At 37.4% G+C, this 15,305-nt stretch overlaps 1 protein-coding gene across 1 annotated transcript in view; it reads left to right on the top strand.

The window, feature by feature from the left end:
- Window positions 1-15,305, top strand: part of LOC136873702 (probable Na(+)/H(+) antiporter nhx-9) — a 120,594-nt gene that overhangs the window by 93,527 nt on the left and 11,762 nt on the right. Inside the window, exons 13-17 of the mRNA XM_067146832.2 lie at window positions 1,149-1,348; window positions 7,936-8,025; window positions 12,559-12,624; window positions 12,720-12,820; window positions 14,177-14,426. Of these exons, the coding sequence (XP_067002933.2) occupies window positions 1,149-1,348; window positions 7,936-8,025; window positions 12,559-12,624; window positions 12,720-12,820; window positions 14,177-14,426 (707 nt within the window). The remainder of the gene's footprint in view (window positions 1-1,148; window positions 1,349-7,935; window positions 8,026-12,558; window positions 12,625-12,719; window positions 12,821-14,176; window positions 14,427-15,305) is intronic.

Genomic DNA, 15,305 nt, shown 5'->3' with positions numbered 1-15,305 from the left:
CACCTTTCATGAGCATGTTATTTCCTGGCAGAATTGCAATATCGGAATCATCAAAGTTTATAATTTTTATGTTCTGTATTGATGACAATATAAGAGGTAATCCACCTAATCAATGCAATATAAAATTAGTTCTTAAAATAAACTGTTTTAATCATTGTACTAGTTGCGGCCCATTGATATTAGGCCATCATCTGCCATAAGGTCTTAAAACGCTTAAAAAACTAATTGGCCATGCGTATAATAAAAATAGATAGCAAAATACTTGAAAATAGTTCTGATGTATTAATCAATATACAGTGCACTAAAATAAGTCATTGTCTTGAGGATGTAACACAACACTTGAAAATTCTTATGATCTATTGGTATACTTCATTAAATATAAATCACTGTCTTGAAGATCTATACATAATTTGTTGAACACTTGTATAAAATTAAAATCAATTGGTGAAAAATTAAGAATAGATTGATGTTAAAATTAGATCTAAGATCTAAGATCTGGCAACTTAAGTCTCTTACAGGAAATAGAGGAGATGAGAGCACATGGGCAAGTAGTGAGGTGGCAATGACTTTGCACCGTAAGACACCTTTCACTCAATTGACCTGGTTTAGCAAGTGTGCGTAATGCACCTGATTGAGGGCGAGGAAATAATTAAGGTCTCAAGAAATATCAATAGGCTGAAACTATTACCATGATTAAAATAAATTGAAGTACTAATTTTATATTGTATTGATTAGGTGGATTACCTCATTTATCTACAATAAGATCTAAGATCTACCTTCATTAGGTATATTAATTCTTAAATATTATATTGTCTGACCACTTGGAAAACACTCAAAAGAATGATACATTTTTCCCTAAACAAATATTGTTATGAATAAGCTATGTTAGTAAATTACATTCTTTGATTGGTATTTTCCTAGCATTTAAAGGCATTTACTGGTTTACTGGAGTATTACTAGATCACTTTAAAGAACATGATTCTAAATCCCAATTCACTTCATTAAGACTTGTCCATGTGCTGGTAGAACCTTGTAGGTAACCTTTCAACATACACTGAAGGTCGTGGATGAATAAAATGAGTACTCTTACCTATATCTTATATTATTTGTTCTGTACAGAAGAATGGAGACTTATTACTGTTTTCTAGGAGTGTTGGTACTCACAGCCATTGCCAATGTATACCGTGTCAAGAAAATAGACTTCCAGGAGCAGTTCATAATGGGTTACGGTGGACTTCGTGGAGCTGTGGCCTTCTCATTGGCTGTGATGTTAGATTCTCATTTGATACCTCGGCAGATCTTTATCACGACTACCCTCATTGTTATTCTTTTCACCGTATTTATTCAGGTATGTTCTTTATAATTCTTGACTAGATTGTGATTCCCATTAAAGTATAAATATGAAAAATGAGGCTGCTGTACTCATTGAATACAGGAAGAACAACAAAAGTAATCTTTTATTTTTGCTATTGGCTTTACGTCGCACCGACACAGATAGGTCTTATGGCGACAATGGGGTAGGAAAAGCCTAGGAGTTGGAAGAAAGCGACCGTGGCATTAATTAACACAATGCGGACCGGTCCCGAGAAAACTCGTGTTTGCCTAGCCGAGCGTTGCGGACTGGTCCCGAGTTATCTCGTGTTAGCAGCAGACCCAGCAGACTGAACTTTAGTGCTATCTTTTGAGATATACGGGAACTATTTGGAGGTCAAGTGTGATAGAACTCTGTTATGTATGGTTCTATACAATCGATAGTCGCATTTCTTTTCGAGTATTTTTCATATCATAGATTGCCTTTGCATTTCTTGACAACGTGTTTACAAAGTTCGAAGAGCCATGCAAGATGGCAGCATCCGGGGATCGCACGTGTTTAGACAAAGATGAAATTATTCGTGGATTATGTGCTGATACAGGCTCCGAATATCTAAATGATGCTGAATTTTTAGAGTTCAATGATGAAATATCTTCTAACGGAAATGTTTCGAGTGATGACGAGGATATAGTCTTATCTTCAAGGTGAGGAACTCACGTGGCGCAGAACGAGTCTGATAATTGTGTTACAAGTGTAAATATTCTAAATATTGTAAATAATGTATTGTTTTCTGACAACTGGGTTATGGACAACAGTGAACCTAGGCTAGAGGATTTTGAAGGTGCTCCTGGTATAAAGGAAACATAGGACAAGTAGCAGGACTTATGTTTGGTGAGGAATTTTTTCAGTATGTAGCTGAACAGACAAACTTATACTATGAGCAGAATTCACATTCTCATAACGTATCCCCTAAAACACTAAAGTGGACTAATGTCACTAGCAGGGAAATTAATAAATTGTTTTGTGTATATTGATAGGGCAGGTGAAGAAATCATGTCTGAAGAAGTACTGGCCAACCGATCCCCTAATAAAAAAAACCCTGTATTTCCAAAAACTATGAGCCAAAATAGATATCAAGAAATACCCTGCATTTCAACAACTATTCAGGAAGGCCACTAGAAAAATACACAGTAGTCCTTCAAAAGCTAGTGAAGTTCTGACAGTTTATTTGAATGCATGCACTGCAGCTTAGAGGTAGTTAGAAAGTGGCCGGGAACAGGGCTGTGCATGGGGTGAAGGGCACCTGGTCTGCAATGTGTTAAGGTACAGCCCCAGCATTTGCCTGGTGTGAAAATGGGAAATCACGGAAAACCATCTTCAGGGCTGATGACAGTGGGATTCAAACCCACTATCTCCTGGATCCAAGCTCACAGCCACACGCCTCTACCAGCACGGCCAGCTCACCCGCTCAAAAGTAATCTAATACACAGTGACATATACAGGGTGGTCAGAAACAATGTGAACCGGGTATATGAGCATTAGAAATTTGGGTCATAATGGTATATAATTTGCAAAAAAAAAAAAAAAATTTATATCCTGCACAGTTATAATTTTATTAGCTGCTGATGTTAGCCAGTCTGATCACATCGTGGGCAAATAGAAATGGGTTTTGTGAGGCGATATCAAATCTTCACGTGGCTTAAGACCGGCTTGAGAGCACCAATCGAAGAAGGTTTGCGTTCCAATGAAAGTCCAAGCTGACTGTACGCATGCCATATCGCTTCTTAATGAACATTTCTGTAAATGACAGATTGCCTACCAGCTAACGATTCCGAGAAATCAGCATCAATCAGAAACACACCATAGGTTTTAGCTGGTGTCACCATTGTATATTTGCTTGCCAGGCTGAGTGGCTCATACAGTTGTGAAGCTGGCCTTCTGGCTCCAACTTGCAGGTTTGATCCTGGCTCAGTCCGGTGGTATTTGAAGGTGCTCAAATACATCAGCATCATGTCGGCAGATTTACTGGCAAGTAAAAGAACTTTTAAAGTTAAAAACTTCATCACTAATCCGTATTGAACTAATAAGTACAATGCTAAAAAGAGAAAGATGTTCCACCTATTCAATACAATAATAAATTGTTGCACAAATTAATGTTGCAACATGTTTAATATGTTTTGAGACCGGTTTCGACATATATCCATGTCGTCATCAGCCGATACAAAAATGGCAAGAAGTCAACACACAAAAAACATTAAAGGGTAATTGTAACACTTATGACACATTCTTGAAGAATTAAGAATTGAAGTTCATGTAGGTAGCACTTTTCAGTGAAGATAATATTTTGTAGATATCTTAGGTTCTTGAGCACACTTGCTGTAGATCTTGAGGTTAAAAAAGGATGCTGCATCCTGCGGGACAAAATTCTGGCACCTCAGCATCTCTGAAAACCATACAAGTAATTATGGAATGTAAAGCAAGTAACATTATTATTGTATATTTGTTATGGTGCAATCCTGTCAACTTGGAGGTCCATGTTCAAATCCCTTGCCTGAGAAAGCTTTTCTCTTCGATTGGTGTTGTCAAACCAGCCTTAAGCCACGAGCCGATTTAGCACCACCCACTTGCAAATCCCATTTGAATTCACCCCTGAAGCGATATGATTGGCTAACTTCTACAGCTAATAAAATGACGATGGCGTGAGACATCAAATTATTTATCAGTATGACAATATGACAGTATGACACTAACACTCATATACCTGGTTCATGTTGTTTCCAACAATCCTGTATATTATTAGTTGAATTTGCAGATTAAAAACAAGACAACTCTCTCAAAACAGTATGAAACCTGAGAAGTTAATATCAACCAAGTAGAAGAAATTATAGAAACCTGAGATTGTTACAGAACCAGCATACTTTCTGAAACCAACCAGTGAGATATAATTTACAAAAAAAGACATAGCCTGAAAAGGAATTTAGGAAAATCATGGCATGTGTGTTGTATAGGTAGCAGTGGGATAAACTTATAATTCCTGAAAGCCACTAATGAATACCTTGGGAGATAATGTGTCATGTAATCTTGGAATTGCCCCCTTTTTACATAAGCTCAGCTAGCGGCCACAAGAATCCCAGTGTGGACCGTTCATGTGTGAAAGCTATTACTAATTATAAGAGGCATTAAGAAGGATAGAATGGCATTAGTCATAAATGACACAACAGAAATAAATTTATGGGCTTTGCATTTATTGACAGTGTGGTAAAAAGAAAATAGGTATACACGTAAATATTACAATGAAGACAGATTCTTAATGATAGATAATTGACAATAAAATGTTCTTTGAATTATGATTTCCTACTTTTAAAAGCTCTGCTCAAGCTTATTCATCTACTAACGTCATTCCGTGCCATCTCTCCATTGACAGCTCGAAACATGCCACTCAGTCAAGCTACTCGTCTCGCTCCTAAGTTTTTTCCCAGCCCAGAGTTTGCAGCATTTTTGTAACACTACTCCTTCAGTTTATTTTAATCATGGTACTACTTTTGGCCTATTGACATTAGGCCATCACCAGGCATAAGATATTAAAACACTTAAAAAACTAATTGGCCATTCACATAACAAAAATAGATAGCATAATACTTGAAAATAGTTGTGATCTAATATCCACTCAAATTAGTCACTGTCTACAATAATTATATTGTCATCAATACAGAACATGAAAATTATAAACTTTGGCACTACTTCTTTGTTGGAAATCAACCAGAACAAATCATGCTGATTTTCTTTGTATCTTTTCTAGTTCTCGTTATAATCTCTATAATCCTTGCATCAATTTATAGTGGCATAGATCTATTATTACTGGCGTTATGGTCTGGAAATTAGTGCATGTGACAATCATTCATCACTAGTAGTGATCTGTCTGAGGGTCATTGCCTGCACAACACAGCTGATTAAATCATACTGCCTCATGTTCTGCCCTTCCTGAAGGAGTGCCTAGGAGTCATTTTCCAGCTTGGATTTCCCAGGAGTTTATGCGCCATATGTCAGAACAGTAAATCCTGTTTATCTGGACTAACTAGGTCCAAAGGCAATCCAGACAATCAAAAATCTGGATAATCCAGGTTATATGGGTAAGAAGCAAAATAAAATCCTTAAATAAGCAGACTTACCATTTGTGACAATGAAAAACTATATTTCATATGTACATAGTATTTTTTACAATGTTAAAAAATGCATAAATTCTTTATCTCATAAAATCACGTTTCTTAACAAAGAATTGGTCCACTGTCTTTCGTTTCAAACACATGTGGCATTTGAATGAGGCATGGTCGTACAAATGCTTTATATCAATAGTTCAGCTGGAGTGGTGTAGAGCTGACACTCCAAGTATACCGTGATATTTGTCAGCTCGTATGCAGCATCTGCATGTGTCATCCACTGTTGCAGTGCGATTGCTCCCTCTTCGTCCACATCAATGTCTGCTGTAGATGTAATGCGGCTACAATTTCCTCTTCTGTCATAGTGCCGTAGTCACCGTCATGCCACGTCGGTGCCCTGTGACAGTCTAGTAAATCTTTCTTAAACTCACTAAAAAGCATTTTACAGTACAGTATTACCATAATGTATTGTACAATCTGTGCTGGAAATGAACATGGAATCAAACTAAAAAGTGAATATTTGGTGTACTTACAGTTAGGCTCTTGCTATCATAGTTAAACATCATTATCTATGTGAACATTAATTTTTTAAATGTCTACAATACTGATCCAGATTATCTCGAGATCCAGATAAATGAGGGCTGGATAAGAGATTTTACTGTACTCCCATAGTTAGAGCCCTTCAGTGATGCAGATATCCGTGGATGAAATTTGTGGATATCTGCAAAGTTAGTGTCTTGGCAGATACAGGCTGTATGGCAGTGTGGATAATTTTTCTGATAATTTCTAAATAATGACGTTAGTTGATTTTCACTCAGGTATATTCTTGTTTTTGCTTGTGGTTAGGTGACCCTTGACATTGGCATGGGAGAATAGTGATATATAAAGAGCTTTGAGACCATAAAGCCGCAAATCTGACCTAAGCCTAACTGGCTCCTGCCCACAATTAATGGAAGGAAGGAACAAAGGTCAACACATCGATAGTTGTAGTTAAATATTTACAATGTCCACGGATAACCATTTTGCGGATGAAGGAAGTGCAGATGCGGAGAGGATGCAGATATTATTTTGTATATCCGCGCATGGCTCTATCCATCCTCTGTGCTGAAATGTTTTTGATTGGGATCATAATTTACAACGGTGGTGAAAGATAACGTACAGTGCCTGTTTGATTCTATGCCCAATCATATCAACACATGAACACTCAAGTGCACAAAAATTGGCATTGTAAAAGATAACTTTCTTTCAAAATCCTCTTGTTTGAAATAAGATGCATATATTGTGCAGGTGGTAGGATTAAAAGTATCATCTCTTTGGCCACCAGCTATCCACAGCTATGAATATTCTCGCATTTCAAGAATGTGTAAAATTAAATATTTATTTGCTAGCTGATTTTTGCGCAGTTTATCAGGCGAGTTGGCTGTGTGGTGAGGGGTGCACAGCTTGCATCCGGGAGATAGTGGGTTCGGGCCCCCACTGTTGGCAGCCCTGAAGATGGTTTTCCATGGTTTCCCATTTTCACATTAGGCAAATGCTGGGGCTGTACTTTACTTAAGGCCACAGACGATTTCTTCCCACTCCTAGGCCTTTTCTATCCCATCATCTTCATAAGACCTATCTGTGTTGGTGCGACGTAAAGCAAGTTGTAGGGGAAAAAAAAAAAAAAATGTGCAGTTGGCTGTACATAACATCTGATAAGGAAGTAGAAATTAAATTAAGTGCTGCAGGTGGGTGGAATATCATTCTGATGTATTTTTATTGTATTTGCTTGTCTCCTTTCCTGTACCTCATTCTGTTTCAATCCAACCATTCTTTTTTTGTGTGTAAATTGTGTAAATTTTTATGTCAGTGAGCGTATGTAAACTATAAATACACGGTGGTTGGAAATGACGTGAGCTGGGTATATGAGCATGAGAGAGTTGGACATACTGATAAATAATTTGAAAAAAATAATTCGATATTTCATGCCGATGTCATTTTATTACCTACTGAAGTTAGCCAATCAGATCACTTCATGGGCAAATTCAAATGGTCTTTGTGAGGCAGTGTTACTAAATCTGCACATGGCTTAAGAGCAGCTTGAGAAACAGGTGTTGAAACAAACACACTGTGGATTTCCACTGTGGATCCTGTCAACCCGGAGGTCCATTTTCAAATCTCTCTCCTGGCAATTGGTGCTCTCAAGCTGGTCTTAAGCCATCTGAAGATTTAACTACACCACCTCGCAAAACCCATTTTGAATTCACCAGCAAAGCAATCTGATTGGCTAAATTCAGAAGCAGATAAAATGACAACGGCGCAGGATATCCAATTATTTTTTCAAATTAATTACCAGTTTGACCAACCCTCTTCATATCCTGGTTCACATTGTTTCCAACCATCCTGTATTGTAAAATTATATATCATCTATATTGTTTAGTTTTCTGTTTTGATCCTGTAAATAAGTGAATAAATTTGCTATTTTAGGGTGCCACCATTAAGCCTTTGGTTCATTTGCTACATATTCGTCTATCCAAGACTGGACATAAAACATTGAATGAAGAACTGAATGATAGTGTAAGTAATGATGATAATCAGAATATAAGTAAGTTTTGTAATAAGGAAGTTAACTGAGTAATTATTGATCATTCTATGGCATATACTACGTACAAGATTTGGGAATAATTCTTAAGTCTCCTCAACATTTCATTACTCCCTTCATGCTAGCTTCCTACCAATCTTCCTTATTTAGAGATTCAGCTGTTATGTCTATGAGCGATTAGAAGAAAGGTTAAATTCACAGATCCAAGGTTTAAATTCACACATTGATCCCATTGGGTTTTTCACATTTGCCCCCCCAAAAATGCTGAGATTGTGCTTACTTCTTGTCCAGAATTTCTTTACCCTGTCTTAGATATGTAGGTATCTGTATAATTACAGTCATTTACATTACAGACACCACATTAAAATTAACAATGTCATATGCTAATTTATTATAGTGTGATGATAGTAATTAGAATATTCTTTTCATTTTATTGTATACAAGTATTATTAAAATTTTAGGCCTAAGAATTTTTTCTTGCCCCCTGGGAACACGTACAAACCTGAAATGAGCAAAACAGAGACATACATAATAAATCCACAATTACTGGCAAATCATGAGAAGTAATGCAATGTCTTATACTGAATATCTTCCAATCATCTTTCTCTATTTTGCATATTTGGGCTGTTTAAAAATCTGCATTGTATAAAACAACTTCAAAATATTATGATATACTGATTGCTTACTGCCATCTACAGGGAGTATAATTTAAGACTTCACACCTCTGTCAAAGGCTGCAGGAATTGCCAAGCAAGCGCCATATGGCTTGTCAGGCTTGGCATGCTAAGAAGTCTTGACAGCTGACACAGCAGTTTGCTAGTAACTATTAGACTGTTAAGGTGTGTTGTGAGGTTATTATCACAATGGTTAAGTATACTACAGTTCAGAGAATATTTTTGTTCGAGTGTTATTTGCACAAGAAGAAGAAGAAGAAGAAACCAGTTAAAAGATGCCTTCGAACCCCACTGTCAGCAACCCTGAAGATGGTTTCATGTGGTTTCTCTTTTTCACAGCAGGCAAATGCTGCGGCTGTACCTTAATTAAGGCCATGGCTGCTTCCTTCCTACTCCTAGGCCTTTCCCATCCCATCGTCACCATAATAAGCTTTATTTATTTATCTTATCTATTTATTTATTTATTTATTTATTTATTTATCCTGAGCATATGTATAGCTGGTGAGTTCAGTTTTGTTTGGTTTCCATGGGCATAATCATACCACTTCTTTGACACGATAACGTTCGCTCACCATTGCGGGCACTGCGCTCACTGTCACCACTTTTCTGTGCTCCTGTGCCTTGATATTCCGCTACAAAATCTTAAATTACACTCCCTGTATTTAAGAATACTGATAAAATCACATGAGACAGGGTGAGTCACACAAGAGTTGCTGTCTTTCCTGCATGCCATGTGCTGGTGAGCAAGAGTGTGGTTGTTGTCACACTGTTCCTATATCCCCATAGAAAAATGATGAATTTTGATGAATGCTTAAGTAGATTGAAAGACAGATAGAACTTACCCCCTTACAGTAAGTGTTGAAAATGCTCTCCCTCTGCCTGTAGAGAAGCGTTGTAGCATGTGATGTTATTCTGGTTCACTCTTTACATTTCAGCCATGAATCTTTAAAATTTTAGCATGAATTACATTTAAAATTCTACTCTCACGAAAATACGATGTTCAGTACTTAACACATTGGAGATGACAAATAGCTGCTAACAGAGGGCAGAGAATCTAAGGGTGCATGTTTTTACTGTAGCTAAAAATACTAGCCATTAGTTCAGTGAGCTGTGACTTCACCAAAATACTGTTGGATGCTTCTATAAGCATAAAATGTACAACTTATGAGCATATAGCAATTGAGGCTTTCACTGCCGGGGTTACAAATCATGTCGGTGTTTTACGGGCTTGTAGGCTGTGGTCTAGGAGCATGTGATGGTCCCTACATTTCACTGAAGACTGTGTTCGCCATTATCAAGGGTAAATACAAAGTCTGTTACAAGTGTTATTTTTAATATCCACCTATTCAATACAAAGAGATCTAGCAAATTAAGAATTAAATCTTATCATAAAAAGTTACAAGGGACATGTTTTGCCCATTTTAAGGGCATCATCAGCCTCAAACTCAAACCTGAAAGGTGAATCTTAAACAAATTTCTCAACCTGAAGGTTATCATATAATAGAGCTGGTTGGCTTTTACATTACACGTTATAATTCTCATGTTAGGTCTGTATTGAAATGTATGTAAATACGAAGTATGTTACAAGTGCGCTTTTTTAACATTTTTCTCCTCACACTTGTTTTTTATGTCAACTGTTGTGCATCTCTAAACAATCTACAAGATCCTATTAACGCTGATATATACTTTAATTTTATTAAATTTTATTATATATATTTTGCGACTGAAGCATTTGCAGGCTTAATCATTAAGCCATTCACCGAGTTTCATCGGCATTTAAAAGCACAGTGTCGGACATTGCGTATGTTACGCTGATCTTCAGGAGCTAGCATCTTAATTCAATTAAGCGACTTGTCTTCAACCTCTACACAATTTTGGGACTCCAAATTTATTAAATCGTGTTGTGACTTTGCGCCTGGCAGTGTTCGCAGGCTTGTTCAATGAACTGTTCACCTCTTCTCGTAAACATTTTGAGACACAGTGCCGGACATTGCGTGTGTTGTGCTACTCTTCAAGGGCTTGCGCCTTGATTCATATATTTAATCGGCTGATGATGACCCAGATTGGTGGTCAAAACCGGCACCGCTTTTAATCAAATAAGAATGTAATACTACATTTCTTATTTACATGTACTGAATAGGTTGAACTACCTTATTTCTTGTTTCAATTTAATTGTGATACAGTTCAATACAGAACATTATGAAATTTTTATCTTAAAATGCATAACAGACATAGCCGGCTGGGACAAGCAGAAAGATCATCAGTCGCTGAACACTTGATGCTAGCAGGCCATGACATACAGTACAGTGACACCAAAGTACTGTCAACTACTGTATCGTATCATGTCCAGCTACAAAGGGAAGCCATTGAAATCTTGAAACATACCAATAGCTTCAACCATAAGGAGGAATCTGAATGGGTAAACAAAGCCTGGTTTCCTGCCCTGAAAACTTCAAATCCTGGAGGACACGTTGGCCGCAGAAGACCAGAAAAAGCAATGGGTGATCAGTTGCCTGTCTCTGCCAAGGCAGACTGATGTTGATTAGGTTCCTTAATGTTTGTCATTGGCCAAAGAACAGCCAATCAGCAACCGCTTCTCCAGCATGGCGGACCAGCAACTGCTTCTCCAGCATGGCGGACCAATAGGCGAGCAGCGCGCCGTAACCTGCACTATATAATGGGGTGGAATTGCATCACCACTCCATTCTACTGTGAGCTTCGCTGCTATCGAAGTCGGTCAGAACCCTTGATAATGCCAAATGCAGTCTTCGGTAAAATGTTGGGACCATCACATGCTCCTGGACCATGGCCTACAAGCCCGGAAAACACCGACATGATTTGAACTAATGAGCAAGTTGAGAGTTCTTCTTTCAAAGCATTGATAACACAGATACGTTCCTATGATACATAACCTGAGGCCGCATCAGCAGCGAAACGAGCAAGAACATACGTGCATGCAGACAGGAAGAGTGTGTGTGTGTTCGAGACAGACTTGTTTGCATCATTCCTGTGAATATTTAGCATGTCTAATTCATTGATGGTTATGAATTTCATGTTTTTGGTCCGTATTGAACAATATATAAGTAATAATAATAATAACTTAAATGTTTCCACCTTTTCAATACAATATATTCACAAAATTACAAAATTATACGGTACTAGTTTCGACCCATCTAGGGGTCATCATCAGCCGTATTGGAGCAAAGATCATTTGTGGCGAAATCCTAAGACAATATTATTTTAAAGAATAACAAGTGAAATGAGATGTTATGGTAATAGTTAATAATACAAGGAATATACATAATAAGAGGTTTTTAACAAAGAATAAAGTATAAATGGGGTGTTGTAAAAATTATAATCATGGAAATCAGTAAGTTCTTGTATTGAAATGAAATATGGCTTAGGAAGAGGGCTTAAGGTGGGGCTGAAGGGTGCGGGAGAAAGTGTAATTGTCTTGGAAAAGTACCTTTGATTAAATTTAGGATTGAGTTTAGGTTGGCTGCATTATTGTTTCTGAGGAAAGTGATAAATAGATCTTTGAGTGTTAGTAAGAGCATGCCTCTAGGTTGCAGCACGCAAAGCTAGAACTTGTTAAAACTCTGATGTCATCTTTTCAAGCAACTCAAGCCGGGCTCAAGCACATCACTACTATACACTGTGCGGAAGCTTATTGCATACTAGCTGGGTCCATGATGTCACTGGGCAAGCTTATGGGTCAGATGGCTATTGCATCATCCACTCGCTCAGACACAGCACAGGAAATAACCAGCAACTCACTTGAGACTTGCACTGTACACAGGAAAATATTGTAATTTATGATTTTATGTGATTCAGATTATAGGTAATTTGATGGCTGGCATTGAGGAGGTGACCGGAGTACGAGGTGACTTCTATATCCAGGTTAATATATTATACAGTCATTTTCATTTGTAAAAATACTAGGCTGTGCTGTAGACTACTTGTCAAGTCATATGTGTTATTTGTTTTCTTTACAGAGAAAGTTTGAGCATTTTGATGACTTATATTTGAAGAAATTATTCATGCGTGAAAGTTCAATCAACAACTTCACAAAGTTATATGAAAAGCTGTTGTTGACGTAAGTGAACAATCATTAGAATAGGTTTAAATAAAATATTATTCACTTTAGAAATAGCTATATGCAAAAGTTAGAAATTAAGAAAATATAACAAGTTCATGTCTGCTCAGCTGAGTAGCATTGTTGGTTAGGTGCTTGTCTTTTGTGCTCAAGATTGTGAGTTTCTCTCCTCAAGAAGTTGATCGGCACTTAAGGGTGAGTAAATAGAGCTCATTTACTGACATGTTATAGGACTAGGGTGACAAGGATGTCCTCCTTTATCTCGATGTATCTTCCTTTTTTTGACCATTGTCCGGGGCCTGGGTGGATTATTGAAAACAACCAAATTTTTTTAAAAAAGTGAATCTGCTTATTTTGGGGTAATCTGTTTTACAACTTCGTTTTTACAAGTATTCTTTATTATGCAACACCATCAACATCGTATCGATATATATATATGTGTGTGTGTGTGTGTGTGTGTGTGATTATAGATATACAGTAGATACGATTATTCTATGCATGCCTCGCATTGTGATAATAGATGCTATTTACCATTGTGTATATTGCATGCTTCTCTCAGCAAAACCCCATCAGAACACTGCTATATTAGTGTGTGACAGGAGATCGTCTGGATTTGAAGGAACCCTGTTTTAAATGAATGGCGCTGAAAGTAATGCTGATTATTGTTATAATGTTGAAAAATATATTATATTTGGCTTTCAAATTGATTATGTGAAATCTTTTGATCAGTTCTGCAATTTCAAACAATTCCTGAATGAGAGTGGTATTGACCCTGAATATAACAAGTTGCCTTGTAGTCAGAAAAGGGCAAAGTTGATTGTAGTCCAGATTTGCTAAAACTTGCAGAATACTTGTGTCTATACCAGGCCACAATGCAAATGTAGGACTATTTACATTGACCTGAGCACAATGAACTGATAATAAGAACTGTTTCAAAGTAGAATATATGAAAATTCTCTTAATGATTCAATATAATCTAAAGGAATTTACATGTGTATAAGTTAGACAGGCAAAAACTCCCAAAGACAAGTGAATCGTCAGAAAAGTACCAGCAAGGCATATAAATTAGTTTCACTGTTTAAATTTTGTAAGAATTTACTGTATAATATGGAAATGGATAAATTTTGTTTATGTATGTGAAAATTAGAATATATGTCTAAATTCAGAATCTCGATGCAGGATTTTATGTCCTCTTTTTTTCTGGCATGTCCTCCTTTTTAAATAATTATGTCCTCACTTTTTAATCTGTTTGCATCTGGTCATCCTATATAGGACTCTCTTTAAGACACTTTAAGATTTCTTAAAATCTGAAGGGATGTTACACATTGTTTTTCAACTTCTTTTTTTTTTTTTCAGTGATCACTATGCCCACTTGTATGGACCTGTTACTCTTGTCGAGGACAAGAAGACTGATATATTACATATCACTGAACCGACGCCCAAATCGCCTGCCTCGCCTAGTGAACGGTCCTCGTTGCGTGTATCGCTGCTGTTTCCTGGTGTTGAGCTGCGACATCCCTTAACAGTACCCAGTTCACCCCATAGTGATACAACTCCATCCACTGAAACTCTACGACGTGCTCTCCGTGACAATCCTTACCACAAGGTAAGAGCATACATCTTGTCCATGTCATGTGCCTATCATAATATGGTATTTAAACACCATATCAATGATTTAAACCTTTCACTCCAGTGAACTGCAATAGCAGTTGAGAGCCATGCCAGGTAGCCAGTAGACTGCCATAGAAGTCACACGGCCAGTGGACTGTTGTATCAATAATTGATGAATTTCATCATTTAAATATCTGTCTTAACACTATCCAATTCTCAAATGAAAGGGTCCACCTGTTCAATGCTTAATTTCATATATTACCGAGTTCGATAGCTTCAGGCGCTTAAGTGCAGTCAGTATCCAGTATTCGGGAGATAGTAGGTTCGAACCCCACTGTCAGTAGCCCTGAAGATGGTTTTCCATGGTTTCCCATTTTCACACCAGGCCGCTTCCTTTCCTGTCCCATCATCACCACAAGACCTCTCTTTGTCGGTGTGATGTAAAGCAACTTGCAAAAAAAATATTCATATATTGCATTATATATTATTGGGAATACATGTTTAGTCTCTTATAGAGACATCCTCAGATCAATGAAAGATAGCCATAAGATTACAAAGACAACACTTAGTAATATTACATACACTTCGTGGCCAAAAGTCATGGGAAGACACTGAATGTGATGTTAATAACGAGTTGCTCCTCCATGAGCCCTCAAAACAGCAGCAGTACAGTAAGGCATTGACTCTACAAGATGTTGGAATTGTTCTGAAGGGATCTGGACCCATGCATCTTGAACTGCTACCCGCAATTGGTTGTGTGTAGTTGGTGCAGGATTCACAGAACGTACACCAGCATCAACAGCATCCCATAAATGCTTGATTGGAATAAGATCGGGGGATCTGGAGGGCCAAAACATGGTGGTAACTTCACTGG

This window comes from Anabrus simplex, chromosome 5 (assembly GCF_040414725.1).
Source record: "Anabrus simplex isolate iqAnaSimp1 chromosome 5, ASM4041472v1, whole genome shotgun sequence".
Taxonomy (NCBI): domain Eukaryota; kingdom Metazoa; phylum Arthropoda; class Insecta; order Orthoptera; family Tettigoniidae; genus Anabrus; species Anabrus simplex.
Note: the sequence above shows the minus strand (reverse complement) of the source record. Positions and strands in the feature narration are given on the sequence as shown.